This window comes from Argentina anserina, chromosome 2 (genome assembly GCF_933775445.1).
Source record: "Argentina anserina chromosome 2, drPotAnse1.1, whole genome shotgun sequence".
NCBI classification, from domain to species: domain Eukaryota; kingdom Viridiplantae; phylum Streptophyta; class Magnoliopsida; order Rosales; family Rosaceae; genus Argentina; species Argentina anserina.
In genome coordinates, this window is record NC_065873.1 from 16,863,287 (window position 1) to 16,890,937 (window position 27,651).

General features: G+C 40.1%; 2 protein-coding genes across 2 annotated transcripts; both read left to right on the forward strand.

Annotated features, from left to right (window-relative positions):
• The first annotated feature begins 5,062 nt into the window (after positions 1-5,062).
• LOC126782628 (transcription factor bHLH62) lies at positions 5,063-7,734 on the forward strand. The gene is made up of 7 exons (XM_050507911.1): positions 5,063-6,083; positions 6,176-6,406; positions 6,484-6,618; positions 6,720-6,791; positions 6,904-7,089; positions 7,207-7,291; positions 7,385-7,734. Exons 1-7 carry the CDS (start codon positions 5,184-5,186, stop codon positions 7,420-7,422), a joined length of 1,647 nt encoding a protein of 548 aa, XP_050363868.1. The 5' UTR covers positions 5,063-5,183; the 3' UTR covers positions 7,423-7,734.
• Positions 7,735-20,784: 13,050 nt separating this feature from the next.
• On the forward strand, positions 20,785-24,798 carry LOC126785508 (probable xyloglucan glycosyltransferase 6). The gene is made up of 5 exons (XM_050511222.1): positions 20,785-21,671; positions 21,845-22,153; positions 22,953-23,243; positions 23,323-23,436; positions 23,637-24,798. The coding sequence occupies exons 1-5, from the start codon at positions 20,967-20,969 to the stop codon at positions 24,273-24,275; spliced, it is 2,058 nt and encodes a 685-aa protein (XP_050367179.1). The 5' UTR covers positions 20,785-20,966; the 3' UTR covers positions 24,276-24,798.
• The last annotated feature ends 2,853 nt before the right edge of the window (positions 24,799-27,651 follow it).

The following is a 27,651-nucleotide window of genomic DNA, read 5'->3' on the forward strand; positions in this document are numbered from 1 at the left end:
AAATTTGAATTTTCGAATTTTGCTCACCAAAAATCACAGTAGCAGTTAGTTTCTCAGTCAACAGTAGCAGCTAGATTTATAGTCGACAGTAGCAGGTACCTTCTAAGTCGACAGTAGCAGGTACATTTCAAGTATCAGTTAGATTCATATTCGACAGTAGCATGTACCTTTCAAGTCAACAACATGTGTTTTCTAAGTCAACATTAACAATTAGTTATATAATCGACAATAGCAAATAATCTCTCTATTAATAAAGGTAGCAAACACTATGGGTCAAAGATAGGTAAAAAAGTAAATTATTTTATGACATGTGACAACTTGCCATCATTTGGTTCTTATTTGTAAATTTTTGTCCTTATTTGCTTTTCAAATTAAGTAGTGAGTTATTTGTAAACTAAATTGTTGTCTGCTACTTTTGAGTAGTTTGTTAATATGATTTATGGAGTTATTGAGTAACGACTTGGAAATCTTTGTGCTCATTGTTGAGTCATGATCGGTTAAAGGAAGAACAACCGATGACATGCATGTATGGCCCGGGTGATGATGAAAATTGATATTTGTAGATAACTAAATACAATGTTCAGTTACGCTAGCTAATTAATACTGGAATGATGGAATTGTAGCATAAATCAATAATCGGTGTTATATACATATTTATGGATATATGTGGCTCTACATAGTTTTTTTTAATGCATGGAGCTTGGGATCTATATATATGATTGGATTAAGTAAGAATGGTGCAAGTGGCTTATATCATTGTCATTTTACTTGATCCATTGGTTTTAAGGATCCAAGTAAATATAAGTAGGGAAGCATGATCGTCTATACATATAGATTTCTCATTCATAAGAGCGTGCATGGTTGTAATACTTAATTGGTATTAAGTTGCAGTCTAGTACGTGATCGTTCTCTTGTATGTCTTTGAGAAAACAAATTGTGAAGCTTGAATCCGAACTTACCTCTTCTCTCTAGATTCTAACAGCAGATATGTATAGTATAGACATGGTTTGGGAATTGGGATTTCATAATTAAATGCACGAGGATATATTGTGCACAGCCCATGAGGGTAGGCAGAAATCTTCTCAAAGAGGCACGTTTTGGTTCCCTATCGGTCTAAATTAGGTGCCTGTGAAGGTGATCGATTAGTAATTGGCCAGTCTGATTTTTCCATACTGCAAAATCTTGGAATGCCGGGTCAGACAAGGAGTTTCTTTGAATGGAGAATTTCAGACTATGTGATCATTTAAATCCGAAAAGGGGATTTTGCGGCATACATAAATGCTCTATCCAGCTTAATTGTTCCTCCATCAGTCAGCTGATCGAAACAGATAGTGTTCGTGTATTGCTGCATGTACGTTTTGTTCAACAGTTCAAATTGCATGAAAGATACATGACAGGATGGATATATTTCCAACAACATATGTCAATTCTCATAAATTAATGATGGGATTTGATCCATCACAACATTAGGACATTGCCCTTATTGTATATAAATTTGGGCAAATTGTTAACCCACGCATGCATTATAATCATGATCATATAGATCTACTATACTCAGGCTAACTCAGTTTTTCTTTATACACGATATGGTGTACGTAGTGAACATACTAGGCAATCAACGGATCAAGCCATTATTTGCGTTTTGTAATCAGAAGCTTAAAGCTTGATGAAGATGGTTTATGTGGTGTAGTGGAAGTGCAATGGTACAAGGATCCGGCCAGGACTTTTTTTTGTGTGGATCTGTATACGTACGTACAATGTAAGTACATATCTACCACTTCGAAAAAGTATGCAGACAACGAATATTCAATTGGCATGGGGGTGCAATTTTATTTCTTATATTTTTGTATCTAGGTAGATCAGGATTACCACAATTCTAAGTTCCTTAATATTACACAATTCACATTCTAGAAAAAAAAAGTAAAAGAAAAAACGCAACAAGCTTGAATTGAAATTTCATATGATCTATATAGATATGATGTGTACCTAATTGCTTTCTCCACCGACTCGTCTTGTAATTTAGTTAATCACCTCTATGGACTTCTCTCCTTTGAGCACCAGTATGTTAAGGTAATCAGTAATCACTTCCCTATCAGGATGTAATCAACGAGATCCGGACAAATGAATAAAATGAAGCTAGCTAGAGAGCTAATGATTATAGAAGGCGAAAATTGATTAAGGATACTCCGATTGTAATTCTTCGACTATATAGTTTATAAATCTTCCAAGTTCAAATCTTTAAGCACAAGGACGTAAACAGTAAATTATCATAATGGCTACTGATCGATGATAAAAATTTAGATTGCCAATTGGCTGTCCATTATAGCATGAAAAACCTAATACAGTTCTACCCATATATTCATTGACCAAAAAAAAAAAAGTTCTACCCATATATTTGAATATCAGAATATACGATTCCTTTATCCCTGGACCCTGGCCGAAGACAAACTTGCAGTCCATGTAGTCATCATTCATCAACACCTTACTATCAAGTAGTAATGGAAGAGTGCATGTTTTAAGTTTTAACATGGTTATAGCTCCTCATGTATTTCTATAAGTTTCGATCAGTTATTAACCCCTGCCAGTACGTACGCGCGTACTTGAAGCATGCAGTACATGTCTGGGTCTTTGAGTTGGCTTGGTGTACCTCACTAGGTCGATCTGGTGTGTGAATCTGTCGACTGATATGTGAACCCAACCAAGAGACCCGACTTGACCGCAGAGTTACCCAGTTAAATTTCAGGTCTGCAATCAATATAATCCAGTCGATATGCAGAAGAGCTAGTTTTCTGCAGCACAAAAAGACATAGACTATAAACGCTTATTCAGCTCAGCATCAAAGATCAATATGATACACGACAATATGTAGCAAAAGATCTTAATGATATCAAAATTCTGAAAACCGATATGTGGCTGATCCAAATTATTGAGACGTAGTAAGTACATAATTGGGCAGAATGAAACATACTTATCTTTTCTCATCTTGTAATTCATTGACATATATATTTTGAAGGTAATGACTTGGTGATCATGATTTTATATCTAGTGTCCAATCTGCCATTCATGTGTATATGTTGTAATTAAGTATTCAGTACCCGACATTATCAGTAGATTAAACTATGTTGGAACTCCAACACAATAAATAATTTTCCTCTCTTATGTAATAATATTCCATTATTGTTGGCCGGTAAGACGCAACTCGATCTGTAAATTGGGTTTCGCTGCCGGACACATGCGGGAAGCTGGCTCAGGTACGTGCAACTTTGATGATATCTAAACTATATAGATTAAGATTAAGACTGAGAAACTAACCTGCATAATTAACAACTGTGTTTTAGCTACTAACTAAAGCTTGTCGTAGAGAACACAGTTTAAGTTCATTATAAGTTTATAACAATGACCAAGATACATCGACGAAAATCTGTCCAATGGTATGATTTTCTTACTGCATTTTAAGAGCGAGTTACCTAATTGGGGTGGTGGTTGTTACCTAATATACGGTAACAAAGTTGCAGGCGAAGTTTCTATTCATTGCCTCAACTCTGGGAAACAGGTACGACTAACTCATAGCCAGGAGGTCCTGCTTTCATTTTCTCATTATGTATTAATTTCTTCGAAAGTGAGTTTCATGTTCGAGCATGAACTGTCGTTTCCCTAATAATTCTGGAGGACTCTGCAAATATTGCAGTCGGTCGACTTTTATGTGAACTCGACCGAGTCCGGGTTAACCGCCGAGCTTGCCCAGTTTATATTACTATAAATCCAATGATTGACCAAAACCGTAAACACGTTCACGATTATTTTGTTTTTCCAGTTTTGTTTTATCTTTCCAAAAAAAGAAAAATTAAAAATTTTCATTCTGTGAATGAACTTACACGGAACTAATTTTAACCGTCGATCAGAACAGAGGTTTATTTCATTAATTAATCATTTTTTGACTTTTAACCCAAACAAATTCCGTTGACTCAAATGATTGCTGAATATAAAACATAGGTTTCTTAAGTATTACACAAACAAGAGGTTAAGAATTAAATGAGAGAGGGAATGGGGGAGGATATCTCCATTGAAATTAACCCCTTCCCCCGAATGCTGCCCTATTTTAAACCTTAAGTCAAATTGGGGATGTCCAACTCCAACATATATGTCATAGATTTTTCGGTTTGGCAATTTTATATTTCCCCAAATGGACAATTGGGTATATGAGTATATCCCATATCTGATTTGATAGTTACATGAATTGGGGTACGTTCATGAACTCAATCTTTGCTTAAAGACTGTATATGCCCTTAGGTAGAGCTTGATTAAGCCTTAATACTACAATTTCATGCACACTCAAGTAACCCAACTTGCTAAAAAAGCTATCATGAATGGCATTTGATTGCTTTGAAGAAAGTAGGATGTGAAGGTTTTCACTAGGTATCCAAACCATGATTACTACCCTAAGTTGGCCAAAACTCTCTCATAAGGTATGTGAGTAATTTCCTTACCTTAAAACAAGAATCTATTTTTTGTCGTGAGTTCTGAATGAGCAATCACATCAGGCTAAATTCTGATAGTAAATGAAATGAAATCGAACGATAAATAATTCTACACTTGTCTTGCTACAAGTAAAGTGGCATGGAAAGACCTCAATGAAAATTTTCACAAAGTACAGTGAAGAAGAAGGTGAGCAAGACTAGGCATTGTTCTCCACGTCCCTTTGTTCTAGGGTTTAGTATAGTGGGACGTAGACATTCATCGTTTCGAGAGGCGGAGTTGGACAATTGAAACATCTTTGGGTGCTTTGACGTCCAAGGCCCGGCAACACCGTCTTTCCCGCCTTTAACGGAGGCGGACGACCCAAAATTACTAGTGCCCACAGAGTAGAAGAAGAAAAAAAAAATACCAATCTCATCCCCAAAAAAAAAAAAGTCAAACCAGTCCTTTTTCCTCTCTCCTTTCTTCTCCTTTCTTCTCCTCTATTTAACTTCTTCACTCTCCAAACCAAACCCTCCTTCCCCCTCTCCACTCTATCTTTCTCTTTCTCTCTTTCTCGGCTTTTGCTTAGCTTTTACACTGACTCAACCTTTAACAGAACCCACATTACAACCTCCGACCCTCAAATCTCACTTCCTCATTGCTTCTCTTTCCCGAACCATTTCTTCCTCTGTTCTGTTTCTTCAAAACGAAGAAAGCATTAAAACATGGAGAACAACTTCTTCCTCAACGCCGGAATCCCTCCCACGCTGCACTTTGAACCGGCGCAGTCAATGCCTTCGTGGCGTTCTTTGTCAACTGCAATGGACATTCAATCCGCCGACCAGAATTTCTCGTCGGCGCGATCGCCGGAGCGCTTCTACAATCCCAACTGGGACAAACTTTCAACCGACCACCAAAATGTCCACTTCGAGTCCGCCCTGAGCTCAATGGTGTCTTCTCCGGTAGCGTCGAACCTCAACATCTCAAATGAGAGCATTGTCATCAGAGAACTGATAGGAAAACTCGGCAGCATTGGCAACGGTGCCAATGAGATCTCAGCTACCGTTAATCCCGGTAACAATTCTTACATGGGCGGTGGAAATGGCAGCACCAACACTTCATGCTACAGCACTCCTCTGAATTCTCCTCCAAAACTGAACTTGCCGATCATGGATCATTTGGCCAAGGAGCAGCTACCCAGTTTGGGAAAGACGTCGATGCCATTGAACTCCAGCGTGGCGGAGTTCTCAGCTGACCCCGGATTTGCAGAGAGGGCGGCAAAGTTCTCGTGCTTTGGAAGCAGGAGTTTCAATGGCAGAACCACCCAGCAGCTTGGAACGCAGACCAACAATTCTGAAGTTGGTTATAGATCTAATCAACTAATGGGGAATGGGAATAAACTCCCTAGAGTTTGGAGCAGCCCTTCTCTTAAGGAGCTTGGATCTCAGATGGAACAGAGGAGTTCCCAATTCCCCAATTCTCGAGAAGAATCCAAATCTACTGTAGTGTCTGAACAACAACAACACCCAAATGGGGAGACAGGGATGGTACCTTCTTCTTCCACTGATTTAAGCTCCAGGAAAAGAAAAGCAGCTTCCAAGGGAAAAGCCAAGGACCCAATAAAGGTAAAAACTGCAAACATGTCCAATTTTTACCCAATTTCCCATTTTGATTTAGTCAGGATCGGCATTTAAATTTTTGACCATGACAACTACAGGTGGCTGAAGCTAGTGATGTTTCGAATTTGAATGCCAAGCGTTGCAAGGGAAACGAGAATGGGAACAATGAAAATGGCTCTGTTAAAGCAGAGGAAGATACAAAGGGGTGTACTAGTTCCGATGAGAAACTGGGGAAGACTGGTGCAAAGCCGCCGGAGCCGCTCAAGGACTATATTCATGTACGAGCAAGAAGGGGCCAAGCAACTGACAGCCATAGTTTAGCTGAAAGGGTAAGAATTAGGGGTTATATTGCGCCATTTTCACTGTTCTCAAGCTCTCATGCTAACAATGTGTGAAAATTCAATAGGTTCGAAGAGAGAAGATCAGCGAAAGAATGAAGCTTTTACAAGATCTTGTGCCGGGTTGCAATAAGGTGACCGGAAAAGCACTTATGCTAGACGAGATTATAAATTACGTGCAGTCATTACAGCGTCAAGTTGAGGTAGAAAAATTTATCATTTTCAGTGATCATATAAAGTCAAAGCCAATGATTTTGATGGCAGATTCCCTAATATGTTTATCTAATGCATGTTCCTTTTGCAGTTTCTCTCCATGAAGTTGTCTTCTGTGAATACCATGATGGATTTTAACATGGATGCTCTAATGTCAAAAGAGGTAGGTTTGATGGTTTTATTCCCTCCACAAAACCAATGGCTATGTATTATTATTTTTTGTTCTTTGTGTTTTTGTTTCAAACTTAGTCTGAATTGGGTTTTGCTGGTTTTAGATTTTTCAACAACAAAGTAGTTCTTTGCCACACCCAATATTCCCATCAGATTCCTCGGCACAAGCCATATATGGTCACCAGCAAAATCCAGCACATTGCTCAGTCGACCCTTTAGATTCTCCACTTTGCCAAAGCCTGGGGATGCAATTACCTCCCCTTAATGCTTATACTGAATCCATGCCTCAGGTAATTAGCCTCTGTTTCCATGGATTAAGTAAAAAGTTTTTTTTTTATCTTTTTACCCGGTTTGAGCAACTGTCTAACTGTGTCTGGTTTGTGGCCCTGGTTTGTAATCTTTTGCAGTATCCAGCATTTGGTGAAGATGATCTGCAGTCCATTGTGCAAATGGGTTTTAGCCAAAATCCAAATAAAGAAACAGAGTTTCATGGTAAGTAAAAAAAGATGAATTACTGTTTGATCAAATCCCTACCTGTATACTGTGAATCATAAATTTATAATGAGAATGTGTTTATTGGTGCAGGTTCAAACCAAGCATCCCACATGAAAATTGAGCTCTGACCACAATTATATGTCAGCCCCTTGATAATGGAGAGAAGGGCTGCTTCTGCTATTGTACATACAAGATATAATTTGAAGAACATTGAATCAAGGCTACTGTTACTAAGTCTTTTATCCTTTGCTTGGTACCAAGCCCCCATTGAAGAGGAGCATTATTTTTCTTACTGTCTTAATCATTTTCATCTTCCTTTCCAGTGTAATTTTTGTTGCCTAATTTTTTCTGGGGAGAGCTTTGTCATTAAGGGTAAGATAACAATGCTAATTAATTAATTAATTAATTAGAGAAAGAGATCTTTATCATTGCAATGAGAACTACTCTATGCTCCTAGCTTGCTTAAATTTCCACACAGGTCATGTCAGTTTGGTCACTGTGAAAATTTCTGTAATCTTCTGGATTTGATTCTTACCTGTGTTGTAACCAGCTGTATTAGTAGGGCCTTTGCTCCTCAAAAAAGTCTATAATTTGAATGATTAAGACAATTGGGTATAACTTATGAGAAGTTCTTGTGTGAGGCGAACGCACCACGTGGCGGTGGGGCTGTCCAATAAGGACAAAACAGAGGGCTGTTTTTGGTATTGTGTTGGAAACAAATGGGGGCAAAATAGAAACTTGTGAATAAATTGCTGCATTTTTATTGGGCTGCCCCATAGCCACGTGGTAGGGGAGTCCGCACCTAAGAATTTTTCATAACTTATATATCTTAGAGCTGGGGTCAACCATAATTTCTGGCACATTTCTGGGCTCTGTAATTTTCACAGGTTATCCCAAACACAGAAGCTTCTGTTCCCTTTTTACTGTTACAGAATAGAAAATTGAATTATGCAGAGGACAGGTTACAAGTTAAGAAGTTAGAACCACCCCATTAGACAGAGATTAGATATTTTATGATTCACAAGTAATACAACCATACAAGAACATCAAAGAGAATCCCAGGTTGGCAGTGGTGAGATTCTGACTAGGCCCAATGAATCAATGAGCTTTTTATACTCTCACCCACTTTGAAATCTGTATTGCAATAGAAAAACTAAAGAAAAAGGGTAATGTAGTGGAGTTCAGGTTTGGAAAGATACCCTAAAAGAAATTAGGCTAATCTTTTTAATTGAGAGGTGGTTAGTAAAAATCAAGTTCTGGGGTTGAGCAAAAGATTTATGCATTGCAGCCTTAATTCCTTATTAAAATCATCAGGGTTCTATTATTGTTCTGCAGAAATAGGGTTTAGTTTAATCACCAGAAAGATGCTTTGGTTGTGGAGCATATGAACAGTTGCATAACATATTATAAGATTGTAATGATAGGCAAATTAAAAAGACGAACAATTAGAAAAATTTGGAGTCTGACAATCTTGTCGCCATGAAATTATAAAACCCAATTGCATTGAGACGTGTAGTGTAAATGATTGAAGGTTTTGTTAATCTCTGTTTGCTTTGTGTTTGTCATCTTGTTATTTCTTTATGTGGTTGTTTCCTTCGAATGCTTAATGCCTTAATCGGGTGGTAGACTGGTGATCAAATTATATTCCTCATCTTTGGTTGCTTATAACATGGATGACTCTGAAGAAGATGAAAAGGAGAAACAAAACTTTACCATGACAAGGAGAAAGCCAAGCTGACAGCTGAGAAAAAAAAGGGACTGCATAGAATAGTTTATGATTTGGTTCTATGACCCTATCTATTAAGATTTTTTTAAATCACATATTAGTACGATTTACAAATTAATGAAGAAGTACAGACTAATACCAGATGCAATTATTACATACCTTTTCACTGTCATGAAAGTGTGAGAACAAATTCTCAAAATGGTACGTAGCATAAACTACACATTAGAATAATTTTACTAACTCTCAAACATTTCATTTATCATAAAAGATGAAGGTGAATGTGAATATATAGATATGGACTTAAGCTAGACCTAATCTCAATATATAAAAGCAAAATAAATTGGCCTGAAAAACCCGAGCTCAAGAACCTAGGTCCGCCTCAAAGAAACGCAAGAGACAAAACAGCCAAGGTTTAACGACAACCCGACCTCCATCCGGCCACATCACTGCCGTCCATCATCAACGCCGACCGACACCAAGAATCCTGCCCGAGACATTGACAACAAGAATGCACCACAGTCAGGAAATCAACCTAGCCTTGGACACATCAAACTTCGACATGGATTAACCCAGATCAGAGGATGACGTTGACCAAGTTTTGATATTTCCTTGGCTTGATCTGATCATACAAGTTCTGAAAACCACTGGCTCTTCAGGCCATGGATTCTTCATTGTAAAAGCACACGAAGGTTATAAAAGTTATATACCAAACAAAAGAGAGCACAATGAAAAAAGAAACTCATGTCATCTTAGCTAGTTAAGCTAATATGTATGTAGGATGACAAGTCATTGTCGTAACGAGGCTAATATGTTTGCATGTTGGCATGTCATCTTGGCTAATGAGGTTAATATGCGTGCAGGATGGCATGCTATCAGGAGTATCGGCCATACCAATGCTACAAATACGATAAATTAGTAGAAGGATTAGTTGAAAAAAAATCTGAAAGCGAGCAATTGTTGTTGAATCAACAAAAGCAACTAGTTTGAGGTTCTATGCATTATCTTACGAAGTAGTGTAGAAGGATTAGTTGAAAAAAATCTGAAAGCGAGCAATTGTTGTTGAATCAACAAAAGCAACTAGTTTGAGGTTCTATGCATTATCTTACGAAGTAGTGTAGATTTCAGTATCATAAATCAGTTATGACACTTATTTTTATTTCTATGTCCGAAATATCTCATCATACAACAATATACGTCATGAACTTACTAATTATGATCATTCAAATTTCATAACAAAAAGGGAATTACCACAGCCAAAAACTATCGGCTCATGACTCAAACATACATGATAAAGAAGTTTTTGTTTGAGGAGGAACGAAACGAGAATAATAACGACGTAATGGAACAAAATGTAACCCTTTATTGATTGATAATGGGGCATATATATAGGCATTACATAACCACAATCCCATAGGATTCGGAGTCCTAATATATTACAGAGATGTGAATCTATCTCTAACAGAAAACCTAATAAGGCTAAGACACACATAAGGGTATAATATTAATTCTCCTAGAACACTCCCCCTTGTGTCACATGCCTAGGTTGCATGGTGCACACATCGTTGCCTCGGTAAAAACCTTGTCAAGCAAAATAAAAACCTCTCGGGTAAAAATAAAAGCTTGATCGAAAGGAAAAAGAGCACAACACACCGTCTACATTTGATAGCATCATATGAGGTAGACTCCTCCTGAAGTCTACGAAATAACTCACCCTGATTAATGCCATAATCATGGAGTACAAAGAACAACGTATACAACGTTCATTATATGCTTCTCAAACGTAGTCTTGGGCTAATGATTAATTATTAATCTAGCCACACATCCTTAGATCATACATGCTATACTTAGCCAAACTTAGATCTTAGGAAACAAGATTGCATAACAACTCAAAACAAGAGTTTGCAATGAAAATCAGATTATCGGGTAGAATGCCCTTCACTCACTTAAACTACCATAACTTCTTCATCAAAATAGGTATCAGCGAACCGTAAAATGTTCTGAAAAGTATACACCAGTGGCTTTCCAATGACATAAAGTTCACAACCCAATTCGATCTGAGCCGTTCATAGTTCTCTGTCGAAGTTGATTGACTTGCAAATTTCTGGACAGAAATGTCCTACTTTGCTAAAATGGTCATAACTCATTGAATATGATATCTATGAACAAATGGTTGGTGTCCCTGGAAAGTAGACACATTTATACTTTCCAATGGTACAAATTAAACCATATTTCATTGAGTGAGCTGTCTTGTAGGTCTCGTTGAAGATGACCTACGAAACTGAAAAGATTCTGATTTGTCACATTCAATGTGTCTTTCACAAAAGAATGGGGGAATGAACCAATGAAAGACTGATTTTGGTCTGAGACGGAACCATACGCATTCTCTACGCTACCAGTGTCGACTGTTACACCAAGGCGTACGTTGATATTGCTGGAGCTGCTGGCGGTGTTGGTGTGGATAGGATTTGTGTTGGTTCACTAAATGTAGAACTAAACCCATGTTAAGGGAGCAATGTAAGTCCAATGACGATGTATAGGCGCATAGTTGATCACATCATGATGAAAGCAATAGTGTCCCAACAACACTTACATATATTATGAATATATAGCTCATTGAATCTCTTCATCATCTTTACTTAGACGAAATAGATAATTAAGAATTAGCTTTCATATGAACACATATGAGTATGAGTTCTTGTAACCGATTGTACTACGTTCTCTCGAACGTCGCAATCTGATTACATAAGCTCTCCGTGGTCTGGAGGTATTTAAAGTCCCTCAGGCACTCCCATATCTGCGTCAAGATCCCTTTACAGATACGCAACGACCACTATCATATGCTGCAAATCAGTTTTCATGGACACTACTATTGATAAGTAGAGGAAAACAATTATGTCCATATCGAGAGAATATAACTCATCGTAGTCAATACTAGGATACTGAGACAATCTTTGTGCCATAAGTTATGCAAATATCGCATGACTTCATCTTTCTCATTACACTTACGAACAACGGTGTATTGATTCTAGTTCAGCTTGTATTGATTCTTTCCACTTCGGTCAAGTTGCTCATCATTGATACTTTACAACAGAATAAGAGTATAAGAAAATACATCATCAATCATGCGAGATTAATCCATTAAACACACGCACGCGGTTATACGATCAATTGAGAGACTTCTTTTCTTCTAACATCAACAAAAGGAGTGTGTAGCGTCCCACATAAACTTAGTTGATACACATGTTTAGAGAATATCTCTTGATGATGGGCGAAATAATTGAGCATACGCACCTCGCTTCTTTATAGTTTTTTATTCCAGAGAATAATGGTCTCCCCCTCATCTAGGTAGGAGCCAAGACCGAAGCTATGACCTTTACTAGTCTATCTTTACGTTTGCCGCCCTTGTTTTATGGTGCAATACCACCGGCGCCGAAAACACCACATCGTACAATGGTACCATTACCGGCTTCCTTCCCACTGTCAGAGATGTTTCCAACGGTGCTAGGACCAGGTCATATGAAATTCTCCCATATTCTGACAGTTCCAACCTTACTGGCACATCACAGCATTTATGTGCGATCTTGTCACTTTTCGCAATATCAGTAAAGTCATTGAGTATCGAATCCTTGACTTTCTGGAGGTTGATAATGTGTTACACTTATTCCTTACTCAGAGCAGTGCGGGATCTTAATGAGACATAGTGCCACACCACGTCAATTCCTGGCGTTAAAACCAGAATGGGAGCATTCCATATCTCCCCATAACGACGGGAAGTATGTCTCATGAAAGTGACCGTCTGCTAATATCGCAGGATAGAGAGTCACGGTTGTAGATTGGAAATAGTGGACAAGTGTTGGTGATTCATAAATTATAACCAACCAAAATACTTAATCGTTTCAAGTAGACCCATTGAGATTACTACAATAGAGGCACATAAACAACTTGACCAAATATGCGTTAGTAAAAATAACGTTAGGATCGTATCCAGTTACCATCATGTACGCACTAAACGCTTGGTGAGTTGTGGGTCTGAAATGAATAAGTGTCGCTGCATGCAACATCATTACATATCCCCATGCAAACATCGACAGGTTAGTACCCATAACCAAGACCGAGCTCTGCTAGATTCGGCAGTGAATGAACATGAGGAATAATATGTTCAACGACGATCCCAGTAAACATGCAAAATGAAATCATCAAAGTCGTGGAGGTGAACTCTCCAATGGTATTCAATCAAATAGATTTGAGAGGATGGGAAGGGTGGTGAGCCCTTAGGATGATGATCATAGCTAAAAACTTTAGCAAATGCAGTGTTCAATGTGGAAAGGAAAGCGACGTGTGACCAACGCGTCGATGCTCTTAACGTATACCATAAAAATACCGAAAAATGTCCACATTCAGTTGGATAGGGTCCACTAATGTCACATTAAATACTTTGTAAGAATGAAATATGCTCAACGAAATAGTCATCAATTAAGCACGTTTTGTCAGGAGACCGTGCAGGAGGGCCTGCGGGGTAGCTGCAGGGCCTGCTGGTCTGCATGGATGCAGGGAGTGCAGGGCTGCGAGGCAGCTGCGGGGTTGCGTACAACCAATTTGTAGAATTTCAGACAAAGATATTCCTCTCCATTCTCAACATAAGTATCAAGATGAAAATGTATCATTGACATATATAGTCTTTTAAACTTAGCAGGCACGAAGATATAAAATACAATCTCCGCACGAGATCCGTAAAACAACTACCTATCCCGTAGAACAGTGTGAGTGGTAACGCAATCAGCAAGATAAATTAAGAGAGTCGACGATGCGGGGAACAATTCCAATCAATACCTTGTAGGACATTGTCAGAAAGAGGATCGAAAATAGTACAATCCTGTCGAATGTATCACATGGAAATAGAACTACATGCTTCAACTTAAAAGTTGGAAAAACATGGTATTAAGTTGAATACCAAATAATTTGGGTGGTAAAAACCATCCAATTGGTGCGGGTGGTCACCAATAATAATAAAATCGTTTGAGCTATGAAATGACTTGGAGAAAAACCAGAAAATTAACTGGAAAACCATGTCAAAAGAACTCAAAACCGGGTAGAATATGGACTGGGAAAACGTGGCAGTAAAAATTGTTGGAAATATGCCGGAAAAAATGACGAGAAACGACGAAAAAATTGCCCAAAACTCATTGTAAACCGGCGGTGGCCGAAGCTGGATGAGGCTGGAGCTGCATGTCCGACAGGGGACGCCGGATGGTGGCGCCGGAAACGCTGGCAAGTGGCCGGTAGGCGGCCAAAACGCTGGAAAACGTTTCAGAAACGCCGGAACATTAACTGGGAAAAATGACGTCAATTTTGACGTTCCGAGTTTCGCTTTCCAAAGTTTGAAGTTCCAAATTCACAATGTAGTGCTATTGGGGGTCCCATGTAACCCAAAAGCGGCTAATTGAAAAAAAAACAACGTGAGTTGCAAGCGTTAACCATTCATGCTAAGTCAAGGCAAATAAAATTCTCACAAGATCATCTTGTAAACAATGAATACGAGAAATTTTATTGAATATGCCAATCTTTAATACAACACAAACAAGCTTCCAATTCCAATAGACGACTTAAGCTAAAGTCAAGTAAGAAACATGGCTATGCCAACGTCATATTTGAAAAATAGTAAGCAGAAAACATAGTCCAAATAGATTGACTAATCAAAAGTCCGTAGAAACAAAAATCTTGCATATCGGATCGGGCGGAGCCTTAGCCCGAGGCCCAAAAAATTTGCTTACTTGAGAATGGAAGAATGTTACGTTTTCATCTCCAAAATTCCCTCAAGAAATAGATATAAGTGCTAAAAAAATGGCATGTGTTTCTTGCATGCGGAGCATGCTTTAAGGTCAACTCTAGTAATACAACGTCATAGAGGTTTATTGGATCACTTTAAATGTGTCACATAGAATTTGTTATTTTCGGGATCTTTTGTCAGCAAATAGTGTTGCATTAGAGTAATGAATTTCAACTCAAATAAATGAGTACGTAGACCTTGAGATTATCGTTTATAGACATGAGTTTTAAAAAAAACTCAAACATTCCAATAACAGTCGCGATGGCGACGCATCCATAAGAAACGAGGATTATATAAGTTTTGAATAATGAAAACTATTCAAGTAAGTAACTAAAATCAGAAGGATTGTGATGTATATGGTAACAAAATAATCGATACATATCGGCGATTCTCATGATCGCACCCAAAACAGTGGTGCACTTAGGCGACCACACGAAATCGAGTTCTTCCTTTTAAATAATAACGTGACTCCCCCAAGATCGTCACACGAAAAACGTCGACCAAGGAGGGGAAACATATCCCTCTTTGGTCACATTGGCGTAATAAGAAAGGCCGGAAAGAAGACATAAAAAGAAGGCAAAAGCGGCAACATTAAGAAAAATATACTTGTTGGTCTGCCAAATAGACCGCATATAATTAAATTGCTCTGCAAATCGATCGTCATGCAGGAAGCTGCTTGATGAATTCATTTTCGATCTCCGTCCGATGACATAAATCTTTTGAGGATACGATCGAAATCGCATGTAGATGACAAAAGTATCGTCCATCTCGGCATGAATGTCATCACCATAGTACGACAAGTGATCACTTTTCCTATGCAAGCACGTGAAACGTAGTTAGAAAACGAAAACGTGCAAATAAATGATTAAAGAAACAAATAGGAAAAAGAAAAGGAGAAAAGAAATAGGTTTTAAAGTCCAAGGGTCTATTTGGGCTCGGCAGACCGTAGGCCCAAAAAGGGCTACTGGGCTGGGTCGTGCGGGTCGGATCTGGAGAATCCGGGTCGGGGAAAAAGCTGCGGCATTGCAGTATGGAGGAGGCTCGATGAGCGTTCAAGCTTCGATTTAGGGAGCGGGTTCGTCGTCGGCGTTGACGAGAAGGTTGAGCAGCACAAACGATGAGGTCAGAGGACGCCAGCCGAGAGAGATGTCGGCGTTCTGTGCTGCAGGGGCGACCTCCACAGTAGAGGGTGACGTCGAGATCCGGAAAAACGAGCGGTGGTAGTAGCGCCGGAGGAAAACTAATGATCATGTGGTGAGGTCTAGGTTCGGTGACGGGGTGAACCAGATCGGCAAGGTGGGATGGTAAGGAAGATGGTGACAAAGTCGCAGTCATAGCCGGAGCTGCCGGGGAGGTGTGAGAGGTTGGCCGGAGAAGAAAATATAAGGTGGGTGCCCAAAGAAAATTATTGGGTGCCCTAAGCAATTGCGATTTTAGATTTTCTAATGAGTTTTTTTCTTTTCCGGCAACTATTTGTCGGCATCTGGTCTGATTTTCCCACGATACAAGGAAAATAGGTCGCCGAGGGACAAGATCTTAGGGCCAGGGTTAATTTTTCTAGTGGTGGCCTCGTCGCTCAGACACTTTAGAACAAAGTGCATGATAACGTGTTTGAGAAGGAACAAAACGAGAATAATAACGACTTAATGGAACAGAACGTAACTCTTTATTGATTGATAATGGGACATATATATATATAGGTATTACATAACTACAATTCCGTAGGATTCGGAGTCCTAATCTATTACAGAGATGTAAATCTATCTCTAACCGGAAACCTAATAAAACTAAAACATACATAAGGGTAGAATAGTAATTCTCCTGAAACAATTTATCGATTTTAAACATCAATAATATTGTTTTTGTCAATAAAAAGGTTTAGCATGCAATCTCAAATTTGATATAAGCCATTGAATTCGGCCTATATTGTTACCCTCCTTAAGGCATGATCCCTCTACTAAGCTATTGTTGAAAGACATTTGGATGTGGGTGAAATATGATAATCAAAATTCTGAAATATATTCCCTTAATGGAAGGAATTGAAAATTTAGATGAGATGCCCTACCATCTAGCTAGTAAGAATGTTTGGAGATATCTCATTTCTCAAGGACAAATGGTGTTGGTGGTTTAAGGGCAATTATATTGCCCTAGTGGTCATTAGGATAGGTCATGTCGTCTTTCCCAAGTGGTCACTATTCTATCACCCATTTTCATTTTGGGTCTCTAATTGCTTTCACCCTTCAGATCATGAGAGGTCTTCTGGCTTTGGTTGGTCATTGGTACATTAGTCATGTATTGGGTGTTTGCTTTGGTTTGGGAGAATAGACAAGCATCATTTGCTTCACCAACCATCTATTATTTCATGCTCTCCAACTGTAAACATGTTTCTCTCCCGCCATTTGCATATTCCAAAGGTTCTTACAGTTTGAAATTACAAATGAAGGAAAAAAATGACATTTCCTTTTCAGAAAATCTATTTCCATGTAATCATGTTTATATGTCACAATCCCACCTGATTTTATCTCTTTGCTTACATAAATGGTGGACAGTGACCCCATAAATGTCAAACAAGAAACACGATATAAATTCATGAAATAAAAATAAATTTGATCTTGACCCTATTTTTGATTAAATACAAAATGCTTGCAATTAAAGTTGTAAAATGAATCATCAAAGTAGTAATATTGTAGTAGCATCTCTTTAGGGTTTTTTCGCTGCCTCTACTTTGCACCTCCATCACACGCTACCATGTGTAATGGTCTCTCTACTTGTTTTGTTAATGCCCTTACTATCAACAATAAGGGCAAGATTGTGTTTGCAAGTGTGGCTGGAGACGCCACTATCTCATATCAACCTTTCGTCGTTGGCCGTATGGTTGGGATGAAAAAGAAGCCATAACCCAAGGTTGTGATTGGCACCTTGACATCGGTATGGGGATACAAGAACCGTCTGTAGATACGCCCCCACGGCGACCGCTTTGTTATGTAGTTTACAAAGGAGGAGAGAGATTATGTCGTCACTCATGGCCCTTGGTTTTATAACCGGTCATTGTTTGTGACGGTGGTGTTTTTACGGACTCTCCGACCTAGCCATTGTGCCTATCCTCGGCTTCCCCATCACTGTTAAGATCCTCGGCTTCCCCATCACTGTTGAGATCCTCGGCCTCCCTCCGACACTTATAACAGAGGTGATGGCGGCCCTTGTGGGGGAAACGCTAGGTGAAGTGGAAGAGATCCACGACAAGGAGATTCGGCGAGGTTCTCGGGCTTGGGTTTGGGTCTTCCACTACTTGACTGGTCCAGTGCAACAAGCCTTGCCTCTAATTTTATACAAGTTTGGGTCAATCCGGGCTCCGACAATGCTTAATTTTTGGTATGAGCACACATTCGTCTTATGCCATGTCTGTGGTCTGATGGAACCTGTTGGAGGCAAACACGGTGGTCCTCCCGACGGTTATGAGACACAAGTAGCCAGTCTTCCTGCTGCAACAGCGGTGATGCAGCCTTTTCATAACCTTAACCCTAACTTATGTTTGGAGTTAGGGCAGAAGACAAGGTCGAGCCCATTTTCCGCCTCATCCTCTAGCTTTGCTTCCTCCGCCACCCCACATTTGCTCTTCACCATCAATGGGTTTTTGACGGCGGAGCTGGCATCTTGGTTTTGAGGGTTTTTACACCTCCGGCTCCTCCACCTATGTCTCAAGCTTTGGCGGAGGTGCTCGGCCCAAAAAGGACGGCCGAAATAGAGGTGGCAGCGGTGGAAGGTACGGCGATGTTGGAGGTGTCGTTCATGGCGGAGCTGAGCTTGCCGCACCAATATGGTGTCTTGGCCATTTCGCCGAGTAAGAATAGGAAGTCGGGCAGGCCCAATGGCTCAACCAACATTCCCAAAGCTGAGGACTGTGAGAAATCTAGGCCGCAAAGAGCACCAAAGAAGAAATATGGGCCTAGGAAGTCCAAGGCCTAGAGGAAGCTAGTGTCGGCTGAGTCTGCTTCTGTGGAGGAGAATAGTTTCGACAATGAGGTGATGATCGATGCAGCAGAGGCGGTGGCAGTGGATGGCGGAGGTTATGTTCCTCCATCTTCTTCTAATTAGGCGATTTTCCCAACACAATAAGTGAATCTTGTCTTACAGTTCTCCCTTAGATTCCAAGTTTAGCGTTTACGACATTGAGATTGGTAGATTATGCTTTGGTTTATTTCACATAGTTTCATTAGTTTGACGAATCCATAAATGGCGGATCATGTTTATGTTGTACTCATATATTTTTTTATCAATGGCAAATAGTCGCTCATTAAAAAAAAGTAATAGTCCTCATAGTTGTAACATGAAATCTTTAAATGTGCCCAACAAAACTCTACCACGTGCTATCAAGAAATCCACCAGTAATCCAAGGGAAGAGAGACTCAGATTCGCTAATCACCATCAATAAGGCCTCCCAACGCAGTATCACCATACAACTTTTAATCTTATCAATGTTCAAGCATATGCCGTCGCATAAGGTGGAATTGACCTCTAAAACTTCCCCACCCGACTGCACTCACCGTCTATCGAAAAGGCTAGCAGCCCGGTGCAACGCAGAAGCTGCCAACTAGAGCCTCCAAGCTCACAAAGTAAACTCTAGACGCCCTCTTCTCTTGCAACAAGCATAGTCTGTATTTGTTATCTCTTTTTTGGCTGTATTTGTAATCTCATTTTGCATGGTGGACATTCTTGAAATATTCTGATCTGAGATGGAAGCCTGCTTCAAACACCAATTAAGCCCATAAGTTGCATTGTAAGCTTTATCATAACGATAAGTTACAAATGGATCACCATTTTTTAAATGTTGGGCTACTCTTGTTGCTTATCCAGCTAAGTTATTGAAGGGTCAAACTAGTGGCACCTAATTTATAACCGCCACAAGAAAAGAATGAAAAGATATTAGTGGGTTGGTCGATTAGTAAGTGAAAAAGCACAAGTATGATTTGAAATATAGTAGAATAGGCAACATAAATGAGTTCATCTGGTTTTTGAAAAACAACAAAGCACATCACAACCAACTAAACCAACTCTTTCTTTGTTCAATTGCCTAAAACAAAACCTCAACCCAAACTCATTTCTGATCCCCAAAAATAGAGGGTTGCAAGCCCCCAAAGGTCACAATACTGCGCCGCTTGCATCTCCGGCCTTCACATCCACCCAAAGCATTGCCGCCACTAGTGCTACTTCCCTAAAGCCGGCCAAGTGTGGAAACACCCAAATTAGGCTAAAACTCCCAAACACATCGAAAAACTGTAGAATTCGATGCGGCATATCCACATTCTACATCTTCAGGTGACTTCCTCTTCCCCAACATCACCGCAACGCGAAACCATGAAAACTAAAAACTCATTTACTATCATCCATGCAATCTTGACTTTTCAATCTCTCAATTCCAATGCACCAACCTCCCCCCACCTTCAAGCTCATTTGCATATGAAATTTATTTAATCGGTCTTTTAGTAATTCAGTAAGGAATTAGGAATGGCTCGCATCATCTTTTATATGAACACCAAGAGACTAGTGTCACCATTGCGCCAGGATAGTCGAAATAACAATGCTGACAATACATTATAACAACACTATTAGATCTGAAAACAAACAAAACCGACCCGAATGCCACCACCTCACACTCCAGTACACTAACTACCAAAGTGATCACTAACCAAAAAAAAAACTACCAATCCCATCTCCCAACTATTCCATTGGAAGTTGCAAGTTGTAAGACACACATGCAAAAGTGTGATTTGGCAAGGGAAAGCCCAAGTATTTACTCGAAGTCGCTAATTGGCGCGCGCGTGGGTGTATTAGGAGAACAAAAGAGGTAAAAAGACGAGTTTCACATCACATCACATGGCTTGTTCACACAAACAGGGAGACCGAAAAAAAAATAGAGAGAGAGAGAGAGAGAAAGGAAATGTCAACCAGCCTCCTCCTCCTTCCTCCCTTACTAAATTTGGCCTCTCTTCTCCTCCACATAGCAAAATCACACACACACAGAGACTCATACAATCTCACAGACCTTGTTAGATTACTCCCACAGATCTGAATACCAAGAACAACAACTACAAGAAAAATCCTACTCTCTCTATATTTATATGTCTCCGGCGCCCAACAACCCCGAGTTTCAAGAATGGTGGAACAAGCAGAGACAAACCAACACCGAAAACAGCCTCCTCCTCCACGACGACCACATCCTCACCGTCGATATCAGCAGCCCCGGCGCCGATCGGACCATCAAGGACCGCTCCCGCAGCGCCCGCCAGCTCTCCTGGCTCTGGCTCCTAAAACTCCAACACATCGCCGCCTCCTCCGCCTCCCTCACCAACTCCTTCGTCGCCCTCCTCCGCACCGCCAACCGCCGCATCGCCTCCCCCGACTCGCCGGCCGACTCCTCCTCCTCGCGCCTCTACCGCGTCATCAAAGCCTTCCTGATCTTCGTGGTGCTACTCCTGTTCCTGGAGCTCGTCGCCTACTTTAAAGGCTGGCATTTCAGTCCGCCGACGGTGAGGTCCGCCGAGGTCGTCGGAATCGTCTACGCCAATTGGCTCCACATCAGAGTCAATTACCTGGCGCCCCCGCTGCAGAGCTTCACCAACGTCTGCATTGTGCTGTTCCTGATTCAGTCGGTGGACCGCGTCATTCTCGTGCTCGGATGCTTCTGGATCAAGTTCCGGCGAGTCAAGCCCAAGGCCAACATGGAGTACAATACGACGCCGTCGAGTGAGGAGGAGGGAGGGACCGAGAATGTGGAGGACTATCCCATGGTGCTGCTGCAGATCCCTATGTGCAATGAGAGGGAGGTAAGATGATGTAGGTTTCTAATCCCTTTACAAATTTTACTAGTTAGTTACGAGTTAGTTAGAATTTACAATTTACTAGTTAGTTGCAAGTTAGTTAGAATCGAGGTTTGATTTTTAGTGTATTGTGTGTGTGTGGATGTATTGAAATGTGGTTGCATTCGGTGGGGAGACAGGTTTACCATCAGTCCATTGCGACAGTTTGTATTCAGGACTGGCCGAGGGAGAGAATGCTTGTGCAGGTTTTGGATGATTCCGATGATTTAGATGTTCAGCTTCTTATCAAGGCTGAAGTGCAAAAGTGGCAGCAAAGGGGTGTTCCTATAGTGTATAGACATCGACTTATACGCACAGGGTATAAAGCAGGGAATCTCAAGTCTGCCATGAGCTGTGATTATGTTAAGAATTATGAGTTTGTGGCCATCTTTGATGCGGATTTTCAGCCTGGGCCAGACTTCTTGAAGAAGACCATTCCTTACTTCAAGGTATTCTCTTATGAGTTGGATACATTATAGTTAAAATGGGATTATTCAGCTTGGACTTTAAGCCAATCTTCATGATCATATTCACTACAGTTGAATACATGTAGCCTATATATGTGTGGTTCTCAGTATGCACCAAGTCATATCCTACTCGTTGGCTCCAAGACATCATCTGTGCCTGCTGCAATTGCAGTACTATTCCAAATAACTTGAAATGTTGGGACAATATTAGCTATTTAGAATATCCGGTACTAGATTATTTAAAAGTGAAGTGAATATAAGATGTAGCATCTAGTTGGTATACAATATTCTATAATAATATCTTTAGGGTTTTAGGTCACCTCTATTCCTAAGTTTTACAATCTTCTCAAGCTCATATTATCTTAGATGAGTTGCCTGCAAGTTTCACACCATTGGCATATGTGAAATATATGTTTATGCTGTCAAAATTAAATGTAATTACCATTGTTTGTTTTCACAACAAGTTGTGTCTAAATGAGGTTAGTTGCCATGATAACGCTGACCATTTAAAAATAGATTAGATAAGTACTTGCACATGCTAAATCCAATTAACCTCGTGTACATGTTGTGCATATACACTTTTGACGATAAAGTGTTTTTGAGACGAGAACATCATACCATTTTCTGTTTGTTTGAATATTTATTCATCCCACAAGTCCATTGCTATATGAGTACTCTTGCTATATTTGTATCTTGAGCAGGATTATTTTCAACTGCTCTTTCTTGAAAGGAGAAGTCCTTAAATGCTGGACTAAGTATTGGTTGTAAAATTTTCTTGAAGGGGAATGATGATTTAGGATTGGTCCAGACAAGGTGGTCGTTTGTAAACAAAGATGAGAACTTGCTTACCAGGCTGCAGAATATAAACTTATCGTTCCACTTTGAGGTTGAGCAACAAGTCAATGGTGTGTTTATCAACTTCTTTGGTTTTAATGGTACAGCTGGTGTCTGGAGGATTACAGCCCTTGAGGAATGTGGTGGCTGGCTGGAAAGGACTACTGTTGAGGACATGGATGTCGCAGTTCGTGCTCATCTTTGTGGATGGAAGTTCATATATTTGAATGATGTCAAGGTATATAGGTTTTCTATCGCTAAAATCTCTTCTTACACATTCTAAGGCTTGTTAAATGGCTGACTTTCTGGCTTTTCAGTGTCTTTGTGAGCTTCCAGAGTCTTATGAGGCATACAAGAAACAGCAACATCGCTGGCATTCTGGTCCAATGCAGTTATTCCGCATGTGCTTTGTTGATGTACTCCGCTCAAAGGTATCTTAGTTTTTTTTTGTTAAATTTTATTTTTATTTCTAGTATAAAATCTAAGGCACCAAATCTTCTAAAAGGACATGATTGTCTGTAATGTGAGCAAGTGATGAAGATGATTTTGCCTTTTATATGATAAAAACATAAGGATTGTGACATACTTAATTACATACATGAACATAAGCTCTGTTGTTTTGCCATTCCAGGTGAGTGTGACCAAGAAGGCAAATTTGATATTTCTCTTTTTCCTCCTCCGGAAGCTTATACTGCCGTTTTATTCATTCACTTTATTTTGTATCATTCTTCCATTGACCATGTTCCTGCCAGAAGCTCAAATACCAGCATGGGTGGTTTGTTATGTTCCTGGAATTATGTCCGTCTTAAATATCCTTCCCGCACCGCGTTCATTCCCCTTTATTGTCCATTACCTTCTCTTTGAGAATACCATGTCTGTCACAAAATTCAATGCCATGATATCAGGCTTGTTTCAGTTTGGAAGTTCCTATGAGTGGATAGTTACAAAGAAATTAGGAAGATCATCAGAAGCAGATTTAGTTGCTTATGAAAAGGAGTCTGACCCGCTAGTGGAAACTATAACTGGGCTTCATAGATCCGCCTCAGAATCAGGGCTTGCTGATCTGACTAAACTAGGGACATCTAAGAAACCTGGAAAAAGGAGAAGAAATCGACTATATAGGAAGGAACTTGTTATAGCGTTTATATTGTTGACTGCTTCAGCAAGAAGCTTGCTGTCTGCCCAAGGAATTCACTTTTACTTCCTATTATTTCAAGGGATCACCTTTCTAGTTGTTGGTCTCGATTTGATTGGTGAGCAGGTTAGTTAATTTCTGAGTAGTGCTTCTGAGTAGATTGAGCTTCATCCCGGAATGTACCAATCGGTTGCAGGTCACTCCGATCAAGCTTTAAGGCTCATGTTGGTGGTTGGATGACCAAGCAAGCCTGCCCTGTGGTGGGTGGTTCCCCAATTGAAGTTATTCCATTGTGCTTGGCATGCATATGTAGTTCATATAGAATACTGTATGTATCATTGGCAGGGCAGAATTCATAAAAATCACCTCATATTTTTTTGATCAGGGTGAAGGGGAGTCCAATCTGTTTGGTACCGATGTACACTTGGTTGCCTGAGCCAAATGGCAGGCATTGTTCCATCATTACATTTGTTATTCTTTACACTTGTGTTATTGACAATTTGTGTGACGATACCCGTATGAGAGTCAGGTATCCGAACGCCTGTTCTGTGAGCTTGGCAGCTTCTGATATTAGTTTTGTAGCTTGGTAGCTTCTGAAATTCAGGTACCTGAACTACTGTTTTGTGAGCTTGGTAGCTTCTGATTTTAGTTTGCAAAGTGTGACATTTGATTTGTACGCTACTGATGTTTAAATGTGAATGGGATCATGAGCAAGAGCAATTAAACATGTCAAGATTCAATGGAGTAAAGCGTCCAAACATTCAGTGAAATCAGGATAAAAATGGGGAAGTACTCACCTATGTACAGAATAATCTAAAAACGATGAAGCAGAAACTAAAAATTTCTCTTCAATGTGAGAATCAAAGTTCGATCTTTCTGGCGCTTCTCGAGCTTCCTCAAGAGACTGCCGCTCCTTTTGGTTTCTTCTGTGGTGTCTGCCTCCTATAGTCACAACTCACAAGTAACATATGAGATCAATTCACTTTTGTTTCATTCTCGTAGAGTCGACCACATAATATTAAGCTTTCAGGTTCCCAAATATCTCTGTTTCATAATGACCATTTCAGCTCCATAAACAATAATAGTAAAAGGACGCTGATGTACACAATGCAATGCTTATATCAGTTGTATGGTATTCAGAACTCATTACCACCTGAACAATTGAAGTCTTCACAAGAGTTTGTGTTCTAATTAACAAGTTCGTTGTTTGAAGCATTATAGACCACATCAAGGATGTCTTGCAAGTGACAGCCTCACTAGCTACCCCAAGAAAAGTTAGCAGTATCCAATCTCAGGGCTTTCCACTTCACATTGCCACCTCGAACACGGATTCTCCTCATTTGCTGGTTGACGACCAAACTCATACGTTGAAAACCAAACAAAGGGGTGTATCAGCAAAACTACATCGTATACGCAAGTCTCTTATTTGAAATCGTGAGTTCTACTCATAAGGGACTAGCGAAAGCATTTGAGTTGTTTATTTGATAAAAAAAAATTAAAATGTTTAACCCGTTCAATCTGAGAAAAGCTCTCAACCCGGACGTGGGATGAGCCTCACAGCTAGGCTAGGTTCCAAACCCCTTTAAAAAAAAAAGCCTCAGTTGTATATTTTTTTCCTAGAATTAACTTCATTGAAAAGATTACATACTCCATCACCACGCCAGACTCCATTACTACTCCGAGAGGATTGAAAGAAAACCTTGTTACATTAGAATATGTACTTGTTGAATTTGTGATATATTGATAAAAAAACTATATATATTTATATATGTTCTAAAACATCATATCATTCGTAATGAAAATGTCATTGGTATTGTAGGTACATTAACAATTCATGTTTATTAAATCAATCATTTTATGATCATCAATTCAAAAGTCAGTTTCTCAATTTACAGTATAAACAATTTCAAGTTTAGTAAAAGGTTACTTCGGATATACTTCCTGATCCCATACATGAAGACAGTATAAGTACGTTGATTTTCTTTACTTTTAAAAGAAAAGTTTAAATTGATATTCAAATAGAAAAGGTTATGTAAATTGTTGTCCTTGGATTCCAAAATGCGGGGATGAATAAAAATGGAACAAACTGTCGACATAGACAATGAGCACGAGCTAGCTAGCTAGAGTGGAGAAATATATATGTACTAAGCTTCTAAGCATAGAGAGCAGCAAACTGAAATACAAATGTATCAATAGATTAGCCGGAAAGCACACGTCGGAGGACTATGATCGGGCTGACCATCGAGCAGAAGACGGAGGTTTCCCACACAAAAAAGTTGCCCCGAAAGAGTTCTCTTTTTTCTTTCGGTGAGATGGTGAATAAGTTCAGAACACCCGATATAAGGAGGACGACTCTGATGTGTCTTCATATCGTACCATATAAGATCTTCATCGTTGCATTCAAGACAGAGAAACGTCTCACCATCAAAAAGTAAGGGCTCACAATAAAACACCATAATAGATAGCTTCATGCACGTTCTATTTTCCCCGTATGTGACATATTCTGCTTGAGCATACCGTACTGTCTCTGTCATGATTTATCATAGGTGGCGTCACACATCTGTGGGTCCACGTTGATGTGGAACAAAAAATTCTCGGACCGCAGTCCCTCCTTGAATGCGGCCAGAGCAAGTATTTTGTTGAGGTTGCGGTTGTCTGTCATCTCATGATAAAGGCACCCAGAGTCTCTCTGCTTTCCTGCTTCACCTGGAACAAGTCGTCCGTGGTGTGCATTGCGCCGGCCATAAGGATGAACCGGTTAATGAATGTCGTGGTCAACTGTGCGAACGAGTCCATGGAATTTGCTAACTGCTCGAAAAACCAATTAATGGTGTCCCCATCCAATGTCTCGCTGAACATGTGGCAGAGGGTGGTGTCATTGAATTCTCTACTGGCAATGACTTTCTTGAAATTGTCAATGTGTCGGAACGGGTCTCCCTCACCCGTGTACGGCATTATCTTCGGTATCTTTGACTGTGGCGGGCGCACAGTGTTCGTGATGCGCGTGGTAAAGGGACCTGGCTTGGCTACGAATACTGGTTGTCACCGTGGATTGGCGTCCCGCTACTCTATAGTAGTCAGCCACTGTAATATTAAGGCCATCGTGGGGTCCAGACTATTGCCAACAGTGTGGGGTTGTGAGCAAGCAGTTACGCTCATACTCCCTCCCTCGTGGTTACGAATGCGCTTGGGGGATGGAGGCCGTTTCCTAGCAAGCTCGGAGGGGGTTAAGTTAATACTCATATTAACTTGTTCTCGCCATTTTGATTGTGTGTTGCCTTCGCGATGTGACTCCTCTTGTTGTCGACTGTGTTCAGCCCTTGCTAACTACGCTCTCATCTTGTCAAGTTCGGCCTGCAAAGCTGCAGCCTTCTCGCGCTCGATCGCCTCTCGCTTCTTATACTCAGCGAGGTCATTTGCCATGTTTGCTAACCTTGTAGCGGCCACGGGGCCGGGCGTTGCGCTAGTGCTCGCAACAGTCCCAGGAGTGGGGGTGAGGATTATGAGATCG

What these genes read in the sequence shown, in the direction of transcription:
- LOC126782628 (XM_050507911.1), top strand. Translation starts at nt 5,184, where the DNA reads ATGGAGAACAACTTCTTCCTCAACGCCGGAATCCCTCCCACGCTGCAC. An exon ending in AAGCCAAGGACCCAATAAAG is followed by an intron (nt 6,084 to 6,175) that starts GTAAAAACTGCA and finishes TGACAACTACAG; the next exon opens with GTGGCTGAAGCTAGTGATGT. An exon ending in ATACTGAATCCATGCCTCAG is followed by an intron (nt 7,090 to 7,206) that starts GTAATTAGCCTC and finishes AATCTTTTGCAG; the next exon opens with TATCCAGCATTTGGTGAAGA.
- LOC126785508 (XM_050511222.1), top strand. Translation starts at nt 20,967, where the DNA reads ATGTCTCCGGCGCCCAACAACCCCGAGTTTCAAGAATGGTGGAACAAG. An exon ending in TATATTTGAATGATGTCAAG is followed by an intron (nt 23,244 to 23,322) that starts GTATATAGGTTT and finishes CTGGCTTTTCAG; the next exon opens with TGTCTTTGTGAGCTTCCAGA. An exon ending in TTGATGTACTCCGCTCAAAG is followed by an intron (nt 23,437 to 23,636) that starts GTATCTTAGTTT and finishes TTGCCATTCCAG; the next exon opens with GTGAGTGTGACCAAGAAGGC.